The 21,389-nt window shown below is 41.6% G+C and overlaps 1 protein-coding gene across 2 annotated transcripts in view; it reads left to right on the top strand.

Annotated features, from left to right (window-relative positions):
• Window positions 1-21,379, top strand: part of FAM168B (family with sequence similarity 168 member B) — a 44,863-nt gene extending 23,484 nt beyond the window's left edge. For both annotated transcript variants that reach the window (XM_027588391.2, XM_027588390.2), the window contains 4 exons: window positions 14,020-14,162; window positions 14,297-14,474; window positions 16,240-16,365; window positions 16,813-21,379. In XM_027588391.2, coding sequence (XP_027444192.1) covers window positions 14,020-14,162; window positions 14,297-14,474; window positions 16,240-16,352 — 434 coding nt within the window. In that variant the 3' untranslated portion in view covers window positions 16,353-16,365; window positions 16,813-21,379. The remainder of the gene's footprint in view (window positions 1-14,019; window positions 14,163-14,296; window positions 14,475-16,239; window positions 16,366-16,812) is intronic.
• The last annotated feature ends 10 nt before the right edge of the window (window positions 21,380-21,389 follow it).

The raw sequence follows: 21,389 nt of genomic DNA, 5'->3' as shown, positions 1-21,389 counted from the left end.
GCTCATGACCTGAGCTTGAAATCAAGAGTCAGATACTTAACTGACAGAGCCACCCCAGCACCCCTACAATTAAACCTTTTAAAATCTTTTATTTTTTTTTAAGTTTTATTTACTTAAGTAATTTCTACCCCCCATGTGGGGCTTGAACTCTTAACCCAGAGCTCAAGAACCATGTGCTCCACCTACAGCTAGGCAGGCACCCCTAAAATCAACTTTGAGAATTAACATTTTACTTGTATCACATATGTATCCTTTCCTCTACCTGCAGTGCCTCTTGTTTTTTGATGTGTTTCAAAGTAAGTTGACATTAATACACTTCACCCCATTTGGTTCAGTGTGCTTATCATTAGTATTTGCAATTCTATTTTAGTCTTTTTTTTTTTTTTTTAGGTGAAATTGACAAATGAGAAGCATACCTTTTTAAGTGTACCATTCCGTTGCATTCTGACAGGTGCATATACATAGTAGCTTCTTGGAGTCATCTCATCATCTTCAACAAAGCATACATACAGGCAGGTGTTAAAAGACATCTTCAGATGAGTAAGAGACCGAGGGCCAGCTGGAGGGATTTCTGCAGCAGTAGGCCTTGGGCCTCCATTAGAAGAAATGAAGGCATTGTAGGTTGACCATTCATTGGTTATGAGTGAAGGACTTCACCTTTTTTAGTGGATGTGGTTGGTCAAAACAGTGCTTCTGAATCAGAATCTCTCTGTGGAGGGTTGTATGCCTAGATCTTGTTTTGGTTTTATACTGTATTTCTGGAAGCTTGTTCAGGTTGGCAGCTTCCATTTTGTATGCAGTCCAAGCTCTAAGCTCTTTCTGCAGTTTGAACAGTGACAAAATGATCTTTAACTTTCTTATTAGGAATAGTGATAGGCTTTTTAGAGGCTCTTTTTTCTCCAGGTCATGAATTCATTGCTTGTGTGTTTTCACTTCCTCAGGCAGCTTCTTTTTCTAAATTAATTTATCATATTGGGATCAGTGAGATAGATGCTAGTGCATGATGGGCATACTTGTGACCAGTCCTGGTGATGGAAGCACTACACCTGAGCAGAGTGGCTGTTTATTTTTACTTACAGTTAACATAACAGTTAAAATGAATTTCAGAATAGTACAGTAAAACTTGGGAGGATCTTTTCACTCTTCAGACAGAAAGTAGCTGAGTCTGGGAGGTGCCTGGTTTGGGCAAAGGAGTCAGGACTCACAGCCAGATCTGGGGTTGTACCCACTGTGCTACATAGGACTTTGTGACATTTTGGGCAGTAGTATGTTTATCAGCATCTTCATAATGAATGCCATGCAAGGCATTTTGGGGAGTGAACCTAGGCAAGTACATAACAGTTCTAAGAAGGACCTCCAGATTAACTTGATCCTTGTAGAAAAGGGGGATTTCTTTCTTGTGGCTCAAAAAAAGCATCATTTAAAACTGGCACAGAGAGGGAGGCAAGATAGAGGAAGAATAGGGGACCTCGTTTCATCTGGTCCTTTGAATTTAGCTAGCTAACTTTCAAATCGTTTTGAACACCCGTGAATTCAACCTGAGATGTAAGAAAAGAATTGGTGGAATTCTACAAATAGAAAAGTGACCACTTTTTGCAAGGCAGGAGATGCAGAGAAGTGAATCTGAGGGGATATATCAAGATGATAAATGGTGGGGGGAGGGAGCCTCCATAAGCTGGCTACCAGAAAGTGATAGAGCAGCAGAATGCAAAATTGGAACTTGTAGAAGTCTGCTTCTGTGAGGGACATCCCTGCCTGAAAGGTGCTCAGGTGGCAAAGTGGGGCAGAATCCGAGGTGGGACAGTATGGTCTCAGGATCCCCGGGGTCTCAGAAAGAACAGGGGTGCCTGAGCTGGCAGAATTCCCAAGCATTGGAGTGGGGAAACCTGCTACGGTCAGCGAGCCCGGGAGTGGGCTGTCAGCTTGGTTTGCCATTAACTGCGAACCAGGACACAATGGGGCGACTGCTGTCCGTGTGGGGGCCCTGCAAGCTGCAAGCCCAAGGTGACCCTCCTCCCACCCCTATGAGGATCCACGCAGGTGCATGCCACAAGAGTCTGCAAAGTTTGGGGCATGCAAAATTGAAGACTGCTTTTCCCTGAGGTTTTACTGAAGAGAGGGGATGGTGATCTTTCACCTCTGGGGCTGGAGATGGGGTGCGGCCATTTTTATTTTCATCCTTTAAAGCAGCAGAGAAAGCCTTCAGGGAACAAAAGCCACATAGAACAGTCTGAAGCAGCTTACACTGACCAAGCCGGGCCCCCTTGCAAGGGAAGGTACAACTCCACCCAGGCAGAGACACCTGAGAATCAGCACAGCAGACCCCTCCCCCAGGAGACCAGCTGGAACATCAGGGGAATACCAAGTTTACCACGCACACAGAATTGCAAAACTCCAGTGCTAAGGGAAAATATATAGGATTTGAGGTTTTTTCTCATGATTCTGTTATCTTTCATTTTAGAATTTTCCTTTTTTTCTTTTCAGTTTCTTATTTTATCAACTCTCTTTAAGTTTTTTTTTTAACTTTCATTTTTACATTTGCATTTTATAGATATATTCTTCATTTTGGGCTTCTTTCACTGTATTCAATTTTATTTTTGTATATACATATATAAGTCTTGGCTTTCTTTACAATTTTGGGATTTTGTGTCTTCTAACAAACAGACCAAAATATGCCCAGGACCACGTGGATCACCCTGTTTTGTCCACCTGGGAGATTATATTCTCCCTTTTTTCCCTTTCTTTTGTTTTTTTTTCTTTCCGTTTCTTTTTCTTTCCTTTTTTGGTTTCTAACCTCTTCAGATTTGTCTGTTCTGTATTTCGCTTGGATTGTGTTTGATATTTTTGCTCTTGTTCTCTTATTCATCCATTCTTCACTGGGCAAAATGCCTAGAAGGAGGAATTCAAAACAAAGGAAAGAACCAGAGGTAATACTCTCTGCCACAGATCTAATCAGTATGGACATACATAAAATGTCAGAGCTGGAATTCAGGATAAGGGTTATAAATTTACTAGCCGGGCCTTGAAAAAAAGCATAAAAGACACTAGAAAATCTCTTAGAGCAGAAGTAAAATCTAATCAGACTGAAATTAAAAATGGTTCAACTGAGATGCAGTCTAATCTGCAAATAGATGCTCTAACAGCTAGGGTAAATGAGACAGAAGAGAGAGTTAGTGACATAGAAAATCATGTAAAGGAAGGAAGCTGGGAAAAGAGAGAAAAACAACTAAATGGACCCTGAGGGGAGGCTTCAAGAAATCAGCGATACCATAAAGTAAAACAGTATTAGAATTATTGGGGTCCCAGAGGAAGAATAGAGAGAGGGACAGAAGGTATATTTGAGAAAATTGTAGCTGAGAATTTCCCTAATCTGGGGAAGGAAACAGGTATTCAAGTCGAAGAGGTAGAGAGAACACCCCTCAAAATCAGTAAAAATAGATCAACACCCCGACATATAATAGTGAAGCTTGCAAATTTGAAAGATAAAGAGAAAATCCTGAAAGCAGCTCGAGACAAGAGCTCCTTAACCTATGATGGTAGAAACATTAGACTGGCAGCAGGATTATCTACAGAGACCTGGCAGACCAGAAACAGCTGGCATGATATATTCAAAGTACTAAAGGAGAAAAACATACAACAATACTTTATCCAGCAAGGCTGCCATTCATAATGGAAGGAGAGATTAAAGAGCTTCCAGGAAAACAGAAAATAATTTGTGATCACTAAACCAGCCCTGCAAGAAATACTAAAGGGGATCCTGTAAGCAAAGAGAGAGCCCAAAAGCAACACACACCAGAAAGAAACAGAGACAGTTTACAGAAACAGGGACTTCACAGGTGATACAATGGCACTAAATTCATAACTTTCAATAGTCACTCTGAATGTAAATGGACTAAGTGCTCCAATCAGAAGACACAGGGTAACAGAGTGGATAAAAAAGCAAGACCCAACATAGGCTGAGACTCATTTTTGACCTAAAGACACCTCCATATTGAAAGTGAGGGGGTAGAGAACCATTTATCATGCTAATGGACCTCAAAAGAAACCTGGGGTAACAATCCTCATGTCAGACAAATTAGATTTTAAACCAAAGACTATAGTAAGGAATGAAGAGGGACACTGTATCATACTTAAAGGGTCTATCCAACAAGAAGATCTAATTATAAATATGTGTCCTCCTAACTCGGGAGCAGCCAATTATATAAACCAATTAATAATCACATTAAAGAAACAGATTGATGATAATGCAGTAATACTAGGGGACTTCAACACTTCACTCCCAACAATGGACAGATCATCTAAGCAGAAGATCGATAGGGAAACAAGGGCTTTGAATGACACACTGGACTAGATGGACCTCACAGATAGCTAAGGAGCGTTCCATCCTGAAGCAACAGGAGAATTATACATTCTTCTCAAGTCCACATGGAACATTCTCCAAAACAGATCACATACTGGGTCACAAATCAAGTCTCAACTGGTACCAAAAAAAATGGGATTATTTCCTGCATATTTTCAGACCACAATGTTGTGAAACTTTAAGTCAACCACAAGAAGAAATTTGGAAGGAACATAAATACATGGTGATTAAAGGACGTCCCCCTAAAGAATGAATGGGTCAACCAGGAAATTAAAGAATTAAAATATACATAGAAGCAAATGAAAAATGAAAGCATGATAGTCCAAAACCTTTGGGATGCAGCAAAGGTGGTCTTAAGTGGGAAGTATATACTTCCTTAAGAAAGAAGAAGAGTCTCCAATACATAACCTAACCTTACACCTAAAGGAGCTGGAAAAAGAACAGCAAATAACGCCTAAATCCGGCAGAAGAGAAATAAAGATCAGAACAGAAATCAATGATATATAAATGAAAAAAACCCAGTAGATCACTGAAACTGTGAGCTGGTTCTTTGAAAGGATTAATAAGATTGATAAACCCCTAGCCAGACTTATCAAAAAGAAAAGAGAAAGGATCCAAATTAATCATGAATGAAAGAGGAGAGATCATGACTTATACCTTGGGTCACTAATCAGGTCTCAGGTGGTACCAACAGACTGGGATTATTGCCTGCATATTTTCAGACCATAATGCTTTGAAACTTGAACTCAGTCACAAAAGGAAATTTGGAAGGAACTCAAACACTTGGAAGTTAAAGAGCATCCTATTAATGAATGGGTCGACCAGGAAAATAAAGAATTTTAAAATTCATGGAAACAAATGAAAATGAAAACACAGCTGTTCAAAACTTTTGCGATGCAGCAAAGGCAATCAGTCCTAAGACGGAAGTACATAGTAATACAAGCTGTTCTGAAAAAATTATTTCTATCTCAAATTCACAAGGTAGCTTTACAACTTAAAGGAGCTGGAGAAAGAATAGCCAATAAAGCCTAAACCAGGCAGGAGAACAGAAATAATAAAGATTAGAGCAGAAATCAATGAAATAGAAACCAAAGGAACAGTAGAACAGATCAGTGAAACTAGAAGCTGGTTCTTTGACTGTACTAAATTCAATAAACCCCTAGCCAGACTTATCAAAAAGAAAAGAGAAAGGATGCAAATTAATAAAGTCATGAATGAAAAAGAGATCACAACCAACACCAAGGAAATAACAATTTTAACAGTTGTTAATTAACAATTTTATAAGCAGCTAAATGCCAACAGATTAGGCAATCTGGAAGAAATAGGTGCATTCCTGGAAGCATATAAATTACCAAACCTGAAGCATTAATAAATAGAAAACCTGAACAGACCCATAACCAGGAAATAAATTGAAGCAATAATCAAGACTCTCCCAACAAGAGTCCAGGGCTGGATGGCTTCCCAGGGGAATTCTACCAAACATTTAAAGAAGAATTGATACCTGTTTTTCTGAAACTGTTCCAAAAAAATAGAAACGGAAGGAAGCTCCATACTCGTTCTCTGAGGCCAGTATTACCTTGATCCTAAAACCAGACCCCCACTAAAAAGAATTACAGATCAATATCCCTGATGAACATGGATGTCACAATTCTCACCAAAATACTAGCCAGTAGGATCCAACATACATTAAAAGAATTATTCACCATGACCAAGTCGAATTTATTTCTGTGCTGCAAGGGTGGTTCATCATTCGCAAATCAATGTGATATATATCACATCAGTAAAAGAAAGGACAAGAACCATATGATTCTCTCAATTGATGCAGAAAAAGCATTTGACAAAATACAGCATCCTTTCTTGATTAAAACTCTTCACAGTGTAGGGATAGAGGGTATATACCTCAATATCATAAAAGCTATGAAAAACCCACAGTGAATATCATTCTCAAAGGGGAAAAACTCAGAGCTTTTCCCCTGAGGTCAGGAACATGACAGCAATGCCCACTCTCACCACTGTTGTTCACTATAGTACTAGAAGTCCTAGCCACAGTAATCAGACAACAAAAAGAAAAAGCATTCAAATTGGCAAAGAAGTCAGACACTTTTCCAAGATGACATGATACTTTATGTGGGAAACCCAAAAGACTCCACTCCAAAATTGCTAGAACTCATATGGGAATTCAGTAACGTGGCAGGATATAAATCAGTGCACAGAAACCAGTTGCATTTTTATATACTAACAATGAGACAGAAGAAAAGAGGAGTTAAGGGTGCCTGGGTGGCTCAGTTGTTAGGCCTCTGCCTTTGGCTCAGGTCATGATCGCAGGGTCCTGGGATCAAGCCCGCATCGGGCTCCCTGCTCAGCGGGAGGCCTGCTTCTCCCTCTCCCCCTGCTTGTGTTCCCTCTCTCGTTGTGTTTCTCTCTGTCAAATAAATAAATAAATCTTTAAAACAACAACAAAAAAGAGTTAAGGAATCAGTCCCATTTACATTGCCCCGAAACCCATAAGATACCTAGGAATAAACCTAACCAAAGAGGCACATGATCTGTACTGAAAAAACTACAGAACACTTGTGAAAGAAATTGAGGAAGACACAAAGAAATGGAAGGACATTCCATGCTTATGGATTGGAAAAATAAATATTGTTAAAATGTGCTACCCAGAGCAATCTACACATTCAGTGCAATCCATATCAAAATACTATCAACATTTTTCACAGAATTGGAACAAATAATCCTAAAATTTGTATGGAACCAGAAAAGACCCTGAATAGCCAGAGGAATGTTGAAAAAGAAAACCAAAACTGGTGGCCTCACAATGCCGGACTTCAGGCTTAGGTTTACAAAGCTGTGACTATCAAGACAGCATGGCACTGTCAGAAAAACAGACACATAGATCAGTGGAATGGAATAGAGAATCCCAAAATGGACCCTCAGGTAATCTTTGACAAAACAGGAAAGAATATCCAGTGGAAAAAGGACAGTCTCTTCAATAAATGGTGCTGGGAAAATTGGACAGCCACATGTTAGAAGAATGAAACTGGACCATTTTCTTGCACCATACACAAAGATAAGCTCAAAATGGGTAAAAGACCTAACTGTGAGACACGAATCTATCAAAATTGTAGAGAAGAACACAGGCAGCAACCTGTTCAACCTCGGCTGCAGCAACTTCTTGTTAGACATGTCTCCAAAGGCAAGCAAACAAAAGCAAAAATAACCTATTTCATCAAGATAAAAAGCTGCACAGCAAAGGAAACAGTTGACAAAATTAAAAGGCAACCTACGGAATGGGAGAAGGTATTTGCAAATGACATAATCAGATAATGGGCTAGTATCCAAGATCTATAAAGAACTTAACCAAACTAAACACCCAAAAAACAAATAATCCAGTTAAGAAATGGGCAGAAGACATGAACAGACTTTTCTCTGAGGAAAACATCCAAACGGCCAACAGACCAATGAAAAAATGCTCAATATCACTCAGCCTCAGGGAAATACAAATCAATACCACAATAATATATCACCTCACACCAGTTAGAATGGCTAAAATTAACAAGACAGGAAACAACAAATGGCAGGGATGCAGAGAAAGGGCAACGCTTTTATACTGTTGGGGGGATTGCAAGCTGGTACAGTTACTCTGGAAAACAGTATGGAGGTTCCTCAAAAGTTAAACATACAGCTACCCTACAACTCAGCAATTGCACTACTAGGTATTTACCCCAACAATACAAATGTAGTGATCTGAAGGGGCACCTGCACCTCAATGTTTATAGCAGCAGTGTCCACAATAACACAACTGGAATGAGCTGAGATGTCTACTGGCAGATGATGAATGGATGAAGATGTGATATATATATGTGTGTATGTGTGTGTATATATATGTATATACACACACACGTAAACACAATGGAATATTAGTCATCAGAAAGGATGAATACTTCTAATTTAATTACACAGATGTGCATGCACCTGGAGTGAAATAAGTCAATCAGAATGACAATTATATGGTTTCACTCATATGTGGAATATAAGAAACAGCATAGAGGATCATAGGGGAAAGGAGGGAAGAGTGAACAGGAAATCTTCAGAGAGGGACAAAACCCGTGAGAGACTTAACTATAGGAAAGAATTGAGGGTTGCTGGAGGGGAGGTGGGCAGGGGGATGGATAACTGGGTGATGGGCATTAAGGAGGGCATGTGATGTGATGAGCACTGGGTGCTATATGCAACTGATGAATTATTGAACACTTCATCTGAAACTAATGATGTGCTATGGAATTTAAATAAATAAAACTGGTGCATTTTGGGGCACCTCGTGGCTTAGTTGGTTAAGCATCTAACTCTTGATTTTGGCTCAGGTCATGATCTCGGGGTCAGGAGATCAAGCCATGCATGGTTGGCCTCCACTCCTCAGCGGGGAGTGTGCTTGAGATACTCTCTCCCTCTGCCCCTCCTTCCCAATAAATAAGTAATCTTAAATTCCTGGGATCATTCTCTTTCTCTCCCTTAAATTAAAAAAATATATGTCCACTTCTAACCACAGTCCAATAATAAAAATTTTTCTAACTTTTTTTTTAAAGATTTTATTTATTTATTTGACAGAGAGAGGCAGCGAGAGAGGGAACACAAACAGGGGGAGTAGGAGAGGGAGAAGCAGGCTCCCCATGTTGCAGGGAGCCCGATGGGCTTGATCCCAGGACCCGAAGGCAGACGCTTAATGACTGATTTTAATTTTTTAATACTCAGGTGCCCCCAGGTGCCCCTAATTTTAATTTTTTATTACTCAGCCTTTTTTTTTTTTTAGATTTATTTATTTAAGGGAGAGCATGTGTGAGCTTGGTCTGGGGGGCGGAGGGGGAGAGTGACAGGAGAATCTCAAGCATACTCCCCAGTGAGCGCAGAACCCGACGTGGTGCGTGATCTCAGGACCCTGAGATCATGACCTTAGCCAAAGTCAATAATCAGATGCTTAATTGACTAAGCCACCCAGATGCCTCACTTAGCTTGTTTTTTAAGGTATAATTTATGCACAAACACCCATGTATTAAGTGTTCGGTTAGACCGATTTGGCAATTGTATATACTCATGTTATCACGTCTGAAGGAAAATACCAAGCACTTTGATCATCCCAGATGCTTTTGTTCTGCCCTCTCCAAACCACCCTTCCCCTTTCTCCCACCATAGGTATATTTATAGGCTTCGTATTGAAAATGAGATTATACAATGTGTGCTCTTCTGTGTGTCTGGTGTCTTTTAAACATTCAACATGGTGTTCAACATGGTTTGAGATTTATTCATGTTTTTTCCTTTTGATACTTAGTATTTTTTATTTGGATGTATCATTTATCCATTCTCCTTTTGATAAACGTTATTTCCCAATTTTTGTCTATTATGAAGAAGTTTGGTGAACAATTTTTATAAGTCCTGGTGTGAATATACATTTTCATTCTTCTAGGGCAGATATCTGAGCGTGAATTGCTGGGTCCTGTGGAAAGTATTTCTGGAAAGTATTTCTCTAGCTTTATGAGCAGTTGTACTGTCTGACACTCCCATGAATTAAGTGTGAGTGAGTGAGCCCTTGTCTTGTAATGAATGAGAAATAGACACCTTTTTTTTAAAAAATTTTTTTGAAGATTTATTTATTTTAGAGGTTTAGAGAGAGGGAGGGGCAGAGGGAGAGAATCTTCAAGCAGACTCCACCCTGAGTGTGGATCCCGAAGCAGGGCTCAGTCTCATCACCCTTAGATCATGACCTGAGCCAAAACCAAGAGTTGGACACTTAACTGAGTGCTCCACCCGGGAGCCCCTCTCACTTTTAGAAAGCAGTTTTATTGAGGTATAATTTACATATACTAAAAGTTATCCTTTTAAGCAGTTGGTCTGGTGTGTTTAGACAGGGGTATACAGTTGTGTAACACCACCACAGTCAAGTGACTTCATTCCCCGAAAAGTTCCTTCATGCCCTCTGGCCCCTGACCACCACCAATCGGTTTTCTATCTTGGAATATTAGGTTGGTCTTTCCTAGAGTTTCCTATCAGTGAAGTTAGCATGCATTTTTTTAATAATTTAAAATTTTCTTAAGTAGGCTTTGTGCCCAATGTGGGGCTTGAACTCAGGACCCTGAGATCAAGAGTCAGGTGCTCCACCAACTGAGCCAGCTAGGCACCTCTCAGCATGTATCCTTATGTCTGGCTTCTTTTGCATCTTATAGTTTGAGATTTATCCCATGTTGTATGTATCAGCAGTTGTATCTTTTTGGTTGCTTACTAGTATTTTATTCTATGGATGTACCTGTTTGCTGGTGGACATTTGGTCATTATGAATAAAGCTGCTAAGAACATAGCAGTTCAGAGACCCTCTCATACCCTCCCTTGAGAATAAGCCACTCTTCTTTGTTGGGATGGGGAGTCAGGAAGAATGGGGAGCCAGACATCTTCCTGCTTAGCAAATAGACTCTAGCCACTCTTCCAGATTTTTAGCCCTGCATCAACTGGAAGCAAGTGCTGATAGTTTCCAGGTTTTGGGGAAGGGGTGTTCCTGGTAGCAGGCTGCTTCTCGGCCCTCTCCACTGTTGGCTGCGATGTAGCTATTTTGAGTCTGCCAAATCATTTTCCACTTTTGCTTTTTAGGTTCCAAAGTGTTGTCTTCTCTCCCATTCTTTGTCTGTGTGGCTTTACGTCTTTAACTTATTAATCTGATTTATTGTCACTTTGGGTGGGGACAGAGGCAAATGTATGTGTTCAGCTTGCTGTCTTAACTCAAATCTTTTTACCTTAGCCCTGGTGTTTGACAAGTTTCTCCCCTGTCCCCTTTTATTTTGCTGTAATAAACAACACCATGATGAGAATTCTTACAGTTGAGTCTGTTCCAGTCCATACTTTTAATGCCAGATTGTGGCCCAGGAAGGTATACCAATTTGTATTCCCACAGGACAGGTATTTCTTTCCTATTCCTGTGTTGAGTATACTCTCAGTAGAACTTTCTCCTTTGTTTTTTCCCTTCTCTCCCAGTCCCCACAAACAAACTTGCACATCAGGTCTAGAAATGAAGTCAGATGTTTGTGGAGGATAGACAGGGCCACAGTGGTGTCAGATCTTGACTGCAGTCAGGACCATAACATTGCTTTGTTCCTCACTGCACACGTGGTTCCTCCCGGTGCTGGGCCTGAAAGTGGGTTTGAATTAAGGCCTTTTTTTCTTTCCTTTTTAAATTTATTTTTTATTAGTTTTAGGTGTATAAACATAGTGATTTAACGTTTCTGTGTATTGCTCATTGCTTAGCATAGTCATACAGTGTTATTGTAGTATTATTGACTGTATTCCCTGTACTCTACTTTTCGTCTACATGACTGAACTTTATAACTGGACGTTTGTACCTCTTAATCCCCTTCACCTGTTTTGCCCATCACCATTCCCTCCTCCCCCAGCCCAGCAACCACTGCTTTGTTCTCTATTTTTGAGTCTGTTTGTGGTTTTTGTTTTGTTTTGTTTTTTAGATTGCACATATAAGTGAAATCACTGGATCATATGGTATTTGTCTTTCTCAGTCTGACTTATTTCACTTAACGTAATATCCTCTAGGTCCATCCATGTTGTTGCAAATGACAAGATCTCATTCTTTTTTATGACTGAGTAGTATTCCAGTGTGTGTGTGTGTGTGTGTGTGTGTGTGTGTGTGTGTGTGTGTGTGTGTGTACATGTACATATACTTGACATCATCTTTATCCATTCTATCATTGGATACTTGGGTTGCTTCCATATCTTGGCTGTTGTAAATAATGCTACAATAAACATAGGGGTGTATGTATCTTTCCAAACTAGTGTTTTCATTTTCTTTGGTTAAATACCCAATAGTGGAATTACTGGATCATGTGGTGTTTGTTTGTTTTTAACTTTTTGAGGAATGTCCATACTATTTTCTGTAGTGGCTGCACCAGTTTCATTCCCACCAGCAGTGCACCAGGGTTCCCCTTTCTCCACATCCTTACCAGCACTTATTATTTCTTGTCTTTTTGATACTAGCCATTCTGACTGGTGTGAGGTGAGATCTCATTATGGTTTTGATTTGTATTTCCCTGATGATGAGTGATGTTGACCCTCTTTTAATGTGTCTCTTAGCCACCTGGGATCTTGTTTGGAAAAATGTCTATTCAGGTCTTCTGCCCATTTCTTAACTGGATTGTTTTTTTGGTAGTGTTCTTCATGTAATTTTGGATATTAACCCCTTATCAGATTTTTCATTTGCAGATCTTGTCTCCCATTCAGTAGGTTGTCTTTTTTGTTTTGTCATGGGTTACTTTGCTGTGCAGAAGTTTGCTGTTTATTTATTTATTTATTTATGTATTTATTATTTTTAAAGATCTATTTATTTTAGAGAGAGCGAGTGCAGGAGGGAGGGACAGAGGGAGAAACCAAGCAGACTCCTTTAGTGTGGGGCCTGGAGCCGGGCAGGGGGCTCAATTCCATGACCCTGAGATCGTGACTTGAGCCAAAACCAAGAGTCGAATGCTCAATCAATTGCACCACCCAGGAGCCCCTCTGCAGAAGCTTTTTAGTTTGATGTAGTTCTAATAGTTTATTTTTGCTTTTGTTTCCCTTGCTTGAGAGATCCATAAATGTGTTGCTAAGGCCATTGTACAAGAGATTATTGCCTAGATTTTCTTTTAGGACTTTTTTAAGGTTTCAGATCTCACATTTAGGTCTTTATTCCATTTTAATTTTTGTGTGTGGTATAAGAAAGTAGTCCAGTTTCATTCTTTTGCATGTAGCTGTCCACTTTTCCCAATACCATTTATTAAACTGTCTTTTCCGCATGGTATATTCTTGCCTCCTTTGTTGTAGATTATTAATTGGCCATTTAAACATGAGTTTATTTCTGGGCTCTCTATTCTGTTCCATTGATCTATGTGTCTGTTTTTATGCTAGTACCATACTGTCTTGATGATTACATTTTTGTAATATATCTTGAAATCTGAGATTGTGATACCTCCAGCTTTGTTCTTCTTTCTCAAGATTGCTTTGGCTATTTGGGGTCTTTTGTGGTTCCATATACAAGTTTTAGGATTGTGTGTTCTAGTTCTGAGAAAAATGCTATTGGTATTTTGATAGGAATTGCATTGAATCTGTATATTGCTTTTGGTAGTAAGGACATTTTAAGGATATTCTTCCAGTTCATGAGTGTGGTGTAGCTTTCCATTTGTTTGTGTTGTCTTCCATAAGTGTGTTCTACAGTTCTCAGAGCACAGGTCTTCCACCTCCTTGGTTAGATTTATTTCTAGGTATCTTATTCTTTTTGGTACAGTTGTAAGTGGGACTGTTTTCTTAATTTCTCTTCTGCTACTTTTTACTAGTGTGTAGAAACACAACAGATTTCTGTATATTCGTGTCCTTCAGTTTTACTGAATTCATTTATTTTAATAGTTTCTTGGTGGAGTCTTTAGAGTTTTCTATGTGTAGTGTCATGTCATCTGCAGATAGACAGTTTTACTTCCTCCTTACCATTTTGGATGCCTTTTATTTCTTGTCTGACTGCTGTGCCTAGGACTTCCAGTACTGTGTTGAATAACAGTGGTGAGAGTGGACAGCCTTGTCTTGTTCCTGACCTTAGAGGAAAAGCTCTGGGTTTTTCACGGCCATTGGCTTCTTTGTTTCAGGTTACACTCCTGGCACACCCTACAAAGTGTCCTGTTCCCCCACCAGCGGGGCGGTGCCACCATACTCCTCCTCCCCCAACCCCTACCAGACCGCTGTGTACCCTGTGCGAAGTGCCTACCCCCAGCAGAGCCCCTACGCACAGGTAGGCCTGGGGTGTGCTGTGGGTCTCTTAATGGTGCTCACGGGCACTGTGCGTATGGGAAGGGTTGGTTCTCTCTGGGCTCTGATCCATGGGGTGTGGAGCCCTGTGGCAGTTGTCTCTCCTCTTCTCCACAGCAAGGCACGTACTACACACAGCCCCTGTACGCAGCACCCCCTCACGTCATCCACCACACCACAGTGGTGCAGCCCAATGGCATGCCGGCGACGGTGTACCCTGCTCCCATCCCTCCACCTAGAGGCAACGGCGTCACCATGGGCATGGTGGCTGGGACCACTATGGCCATGTCGGCAGGTGAGTCCTTGACCCTGGGTTGCCTGTTTTATGATGGTGTGAGAGCCGGGGGAAGGGAGAGCTCACTAATTCTTTGACCCTTGGTTTGATTTTTCATGGCTCGAGTTGTATGGAAGGACATACTCGTCAGGAAAGGAACAGCATATGATCTTTTTCTTTCCCTTCCCTTCATTTCCTCCTCTTCTCCTTTCAGTTGAGAGGAGTCTGGGGTTTAGAGTGACAAGCCAAGAACCAGGTACCGTCCCTGTGGGCACGACTGGATAGTGATCTCTGTATTTGACGGGTGAGCTGAGCCCTTGGCAGTAGGGCCGAGGAGTTGCCAGTCCCCCTGAGGAGCATACCAAGCTTGAGCAGAAGGGAATTACTTTGTGTCTAGGTGGGCTGGCCCTCCTGGTACCGCCCCTTAGTGTGGGCTGTCTTTGCAGGGCAATTTGTGTGAATGTTGGTGTTTGCATAAATCTAAGAAAACTGGCTTTGTGTTAATAGTCATTAACAGCTACTTGTAGAAATCCTTTGGCATTGGTCGACTTTATTTCCCAAGGCTTCCCTTGGTCAGAAAAATAAATCACAGAGACATGAGTCTCCTGGGTAGGATGTACACATCTTCTTGGACTATGGAGCCCCTGGGGACTTGATGTAATATGTAGGGATTAGGTTACCTCCAGAGGGCATATGAGTTGTCTATGGCCGGGCGGCCAGGTACACAAGATGCACGTGTTTGCCATTGGCTGTGTTTTTTTTGTTTTTGTTTTGTTGGTATTTTTTTCTCCCAATGTTGTTTCCCCCCCTTTTTTTTTTTTTTAATCTTGGGGAGATTGTGCCAGAGAGAAAGGTGTGTGTTTTCTGCCCAAAGTCTCCATTGTATTTGAGTTTCCCATACTTATCTGTGAAGAGACAGAAACTGCATGTTTGAGGCATGTGGAGGGAGGGATGGCAGGCTGTGGGCTGGTTGTGGGCAGGGAAATGGGAAGTGAAGAGAAACAAAGTGAGGCTGTTAGGTTTGAGGTTCTGCTTATCTACAGATGGGCTCAGAGAGTTGCTGAGTTTTCTGTAGTTATAAGGGAATACATTATCTTCATGTACTCAGAAGCTCATGTAGTTTGGAGTCTTCCCTCTCTCCAGTTTATTACCATCTTAACCATTTTTAACTGTATATAGTTTAGTAATGTTAAGTATAGTCACATTTTTGTAAAACAGAACTTTTTCACCTTGCAGAACTGAAGGTCTGCTCATTAAATAACAATTCCACTTATCCCCCGTGCCCCTCACCCCCAGCCCAGCCCAGCCCCTGGCCACCACCGTTTACTTTGTCAGTTTGACTACTCGAGATACCTCATATAAGTGGAGTCTTTTTGGATGTATCTTTTTGTGACTGGCTTATTTTACTTAAGATAATGTCCTCAAGGTTCATCCATGTTGTAGCATGTAACCAATTTCCTTCCTTTTTAAGGCTGAATTTTTTTATTTTGTCAATTATCTGATTTCCAAAAATCATTGAGTATGTTCGTGTGAAGGGAAAACACAAAGCCTTCTATAGACATTATCATATGAGCTTGCTGTGTTCGTACAACTTTTGAGTTGTGTACAATCAGAGTTCTGACAGCACTCTAGGTCGAGACTACCCCTCCTTCTGTGTACCTCCTTCCTTTCAAAGCAGGCCGGGCCAGAGCTGTCTCGTCGGGCAGCGTGGAGCTGTGTGGTGACACAGGCTCGCCTTGTGTCTGGTGGTGCTGCCTGCCACTGAGACAGCTGCTCTTTCTTCCAGGTACCCTGCTGACCACCCACTCCCCAACTCCTGTTGCCCCTCACCCAGTCACTGTGCCCACATATCGGGCCCCAGGAACGCCCACCTACAGCTACGTGCCCCCTCAGTGGTGATCACCCTGCAAATGTAAGTGACCGGTGAAGCCTGTGTTGGCTCTTGATTAAAGTGTGTTTTTTTCAGTACAGAATGGCAAACCTAACATATTTTAAGCACTAATGAGAAAAATGCTACCTGTTAATCCAAGAGCAGTGTGGTATTTAAATTTTTGTTCTTATTGGGACTCTCTAAAGTAGAAGAAGGAAGGGAACCATGGAGTACTTGCTGTATACACTATAGACTTTGTTCCTTTCCTCTTGCATGCTCTAATCTCCTACTGCCTTCTGCAGGAAATAGGATTCTAGTTGTAACTGGAAGTCTCTCTGAGTCCACGGAACCAGGAGCAGTGGCCTCTCCTGCTGCTGCCCTTTCTGGTCCTGGTGGATTTCGTCCTCCTTGAGTTGAATGAAACACCTCCTTTTTGGAGCAACGGTGCCAGAGGCACTCTTTGTTGACTGTGTCTTTCTTCCCCGCCAGGTTTGAGGATGGAGCTGTGCAGTCACATCATGGAGGTTCCACAGCTGGTGCTGCAGGCCTCGCGCCTCCAACCCGGACTTTCTTCTTAATGCTCTCTACACTTAGCTAAACACTACTATGGCCCGGCCCAGCAGGTCCCAGCACCATTAGTCTCCAACTAACTCTGTGGGTTGGTCTTAAAGCAAATCCTGTTTTGTGGGCTGCCTGGCAATTTTTTAGCTAACTGTAATGATTAAAAGGGAGTATTAATCTATTCTGAATCATACCTAGTTGAATGCATGTTTAAAAAAACACAAAAACAAAGCTTGCTCAATCTACCTGCAGTGACTGATGCAAAACCATCATATGCAAAACCCAAAGGAATGGAAAAGCATTTTATAACTTGTATCACTAATGCACTGTTGTAATGTATGCAGAGTCTTAAAGTTAAAAGTGTTAAAGTGAATTTCTTCATAGAGTATCTGAAATCCCTTAGATGATGATTCTTCAGCCTTTGGGGTTGAGGTGGATTGCCAGTTGGTAATGTGGACTTTTGAGTTTTCAGCCATCTGTTTCTTTCACAATGACTGCACGGCAAAGGGAGAGAGTTACGGGGACAGGGAGAGTGCAGGGAGAGCCACCACTGCCGGGGACGCAGCCAGCTTACTGGACATCCCTATCTTGCCATTTAGTCTTGCGGGGCATTGTGGTATGGACATTCTTAAAGATCATCATGAAAGTGTAGAGTGTGTGGCCAGTATAGCTAGGGGCAAGAGGTGGTCTGTGTATCAGCAAAGCAATTTTCTCTGCCATTTAAGTTTTCATTACAAGCCTCTTACAGATAGAGATGAAGTTTTCTGTATCTTTACTGGAAAAGTCCTATGTAGGACTAAATTATTTTCCTGGGATGGAAGACATGTGAAGGAGAAACAGCCACACTTGTAGGAGGTATTGGCTTCTCCTTTATTTAGCACAGAAAACCATTCCTCCCGCCCCGCCCCAAGAAATGTTTCAGTCCACTGAAAACATAGATAGGCATTGCTGTTCTCACCGCACCCCCCATCACCCTCCTCGCCAAAGAAGGGCAAAGATTTCAGCTGTCTGTTATGAAGAAAGTTGTATATTTAAGAACTATTAAAAGGGAACAAAACTTTATTTGAAGTTGTTTCTTGTAGACGGGCAGGGCTGTGGCTGTGTTTGGACCCATCCACTTGCTAGGGACTTGTCATCTTCTCAGAAAATTTGGAGGCTGCTCCTGGAGATGGGTCTGTGAAGATGTGAGGGAAGGGCTGGTGCCTCTTGTCTGTGAGCCTTGTCTGCCATGTCTTGTAGCTGAGGGCTCTTAGCACAAAGCAGGTATGGACAGCAAAGGGCAAGGCAGCATCAGAATGCATTTGCCTGCCAGGATTTATTTGGAAAGGATTTTGTGTTTAAAGTCTGAAAATTGTACATAAGAAATGAAGAGGATTTTTTTGCCTAAATGTGCCCAACTTGTATCGATGGGAGTGTGTGTCTGTTCAGAGAGGGGGTGGGAGGGTGAGGGTTTTGTTCCCTTTCAGCAGTCTGTCAGGTGGGCGTGGGGTATGCTCCTGTTCACCCCATCATTGTTTCAAGTGTTGTGGGCTTTGGTGGGGGAGGGGACCCTGCCCCTACATCTCTGGCAGCTAGGTCAGGACTCTGGCACTGGTTTGGCATTCGGCCCCATTTGGTGAGTAGGACACCTGACCCCTGAGCCTTTGGTAACCTTATTTTTTGTAGTAAGTACCCCATAATTTTTTTTTTCACATTTTATAAGAAGTTTAGGAATATTTTTGCATGGATCATTGTAAACAGAAAATTCCTTATTCCTAATGTTTATTAACATAGTGTGCTTACTGATAAGTACTTTAAATTGCTTCATTAGCACTTAACTCACATGTGTCTGTCAGTGTGTGTGTGTGTGTGTGAACCATTTACTTCAGGCACATGGTTTGTGTCCACTTCTTCAACTCTTTGTTGGTAATTCCATCTGTATAGTAGATGGTTTGTAATAAATATCTGATAGGTTCTAAGGGTTCCAGGGCTGAACTGACCAAGTAAAAGAAAAGTCAGTTTCCCCAGTTTAGTGTAATAGATTAAGAGAAAATACAATTTTAATGTATGCTTTAGTAAAGCCCTAAACATCAAAATGGGTGCACACATGCACATAAACACACACACACACACAAAACTACGTGTAAGGGGGTGGAGTTATTTGAATTGAGGCAAGATAGAAGTTATAGATGCTTCATTGGGCTTGCTTGAGACATGGCACACACAGGGTGAGCGTTTTCACAAGCACTGAATTAAATGGTGTTTTTGAGAGCAAGAAGGGTGGGTTGCATTTTGCCCCCTTTTATATCAGCTTCATAAACACTTTCCCCCTTATAATTTTTTTTAATCTTTTTTTCCTTTTATGAAGGTGAGTTTTGGGAGACTTTATCAAATACTTTTGCATTATGGAATACATCTCTGGAAATCTTCAATTTTGAACCTATCAGGGCATCAACTATCAAATATAATGAAAGGTAGATCTTGCCTAGCAGGTAAGAATCTGGACATACGAATAGTAGCAAAACTATCATAGGTTGTAATTTTAACAGCATTTAATTCCAGTAAAATTAATTAAGGAATAGACTTCTGTTATAAATTTGCATAATTTGATATCCCAAGCATAATAATGGAACATTCAGAGAAACTTTGCCTTTCTTTTTGTATGTGACATTCCTAATTTGAGAGTCTTTCGGCTGAATTATGGTTCTTTCAGAAGTGGAGATAGGCAAGCGAAGGACCTAATTCCTCTAAACATGAACGTCATCATGGGTATTAAAAAAAAAAATTGTTCTGCAGCTTCTCTGCTAAGGTTTAGGAGGTCTCTTTGCTTATGGAAATTTTGTTAGGATCTGGGCTAGGTGACTTGAGTGTTTAGTGAAGAGCATTGGTCCCATCAGCTTGCTGCCTCTGTGAAGTGAAGCCAACATCACGGCCAGGGCCATTCATGGTGATAGGGATGGAGGCCGGGCGCTTCCAGAACCTTTTATGTATCGTGTTAAATCTTTTCAGAACATTCTTGTTGGTGTGGTTATTAGGCCAACCAGTTGCTGTTCTGTGACTCTATTTCTTGAGTGCTATGCAAATGCAGTATTTATAGGACATGAGGGAGGTCTTGAGCCTCCAACCGGGGCACCTGGTTGGCAGGCATCTTGCCCTTCCCACGCTGGGCATACAGTGCGTTGCTCCATCTGGTGGCACCATCACTTCTATAATGAGAGGAAATACATTCTTAAGGCACTTTGGCTATGCTGCTATATGGCACATGGGTTTCTGTGAGTGTGCCTGCCAGCCGGTGGTGAAAGGTGGCACATGCCAACCACATCAACATTGGGGCCCACTTCCAAAAGGAAATCCAGACTTTTTCAGTTCTTGGAAACAGTTGGAAACAGTATTTCTCTGACCAGTTGGGCCACCTTCTCCCTATCTGGCAGCTAATGGCTGGATACCCCATTCATTGCCAACGGACAGGACAGGATGCCTGTCTGACCCCTCAGCAGGCTCATGGGCAGTTTTAAGGCTGAGTGACTTGAGGGCGGGGGGCAGCTTCTGGTTCTTCTCTCTGGTGCTTTCTAAGGGTGGGTGGGGGTGTCTCTATAGAGGAGTGTGGTTGGCTCAGGGGAAGGGCAGACTGCTTAGCTTCTCTCTAGCACATCTCAAGTGTTTGTGTTTTTTCCCTGAGCTGTTTATTACTCAGCCTGAGCTTTCTGAAGGTGCATCAGACTTTTTTTGAACAGACTTGCAGATGACCTGCTGCAGAGGAGGGTCTGATCTTTTTGGGTTGAAAGTTGCAAAGTTGATGTTACATGTTTTAGAGGATTTGTCTCCTCCCCCCACCCCTAGCATGCAGCCCACCCACCCCCTCATTCATTTGAAGAACAGAAAACCCTAGGGTAACCTTATTTGAATCCCCAGGACTAAAGTTCACTTACTTGGGACAGGGAGACAGAGGAGAGGCAGGTGTCTGTTCAGGAAGCCTGCAGAGGGCTTCAGGAGACCCGCACTCGCAGGGCTGGTGTGTTGGAGATGACAGGTGTCTCTCGTTTGGGCCTCCTGAGCCTTGTAAGTATCCCACGGGCCCTCGTGCAGACTAGTGGTCAGTAAAATAGGCTCTTCTGGACTCCTGGCAGGGTTGCTGTGATGGAGGAGAGGCCCCAAGGAGCCACATGGGCTGTGACTGACTAGGAAATGGTTCCTTTTTTTTTTTTTTAATGATTTTTAAATACTGTTTTTTTAGACCGTTCTTTTGGTACTTTTTTTAAGCTTAAGTCAGCGTTGTCTTCCAGTGTTAAAGGCATCCCTCACCTCTGCATTGAACTTACGGTGTCAATCAATACAAAGGAATGGAACATCCATCCTGAGCCAGTTCCATTATGTGTAAATTCATACTATTTTAATTTTTTATGCAATCTGATGAGTAGATGAGCTCAGATTTAAAATTCTTAAAAGCACGTTTATTGTAACAAGAATTGTTATGTATTAATACTGCAGTTTTCAATAAAGATTGACTTGTGTTGCATGTTGTGATT

The sequence above is a fragment of the Zalophus californianus genome, chromosome 3 (assembly GCF_009762305.2).
Source record: "Zalophus californianus isolate mZalCal1 chromosome 3, mZalCal1.pri.v2, whole genome shotgun sequence".
Lineage (NCBI taxonomy): Eukaryota > Metazoa > Chordata > Mammalia > Carnivora > Otariidae > Zalophus > Zalophus californianus.
The sequence above is the reverse complement of the archived record's forward strand: the minus strand, read 5'-3'. Positions and strand labels throughout refer to the sequence as shown.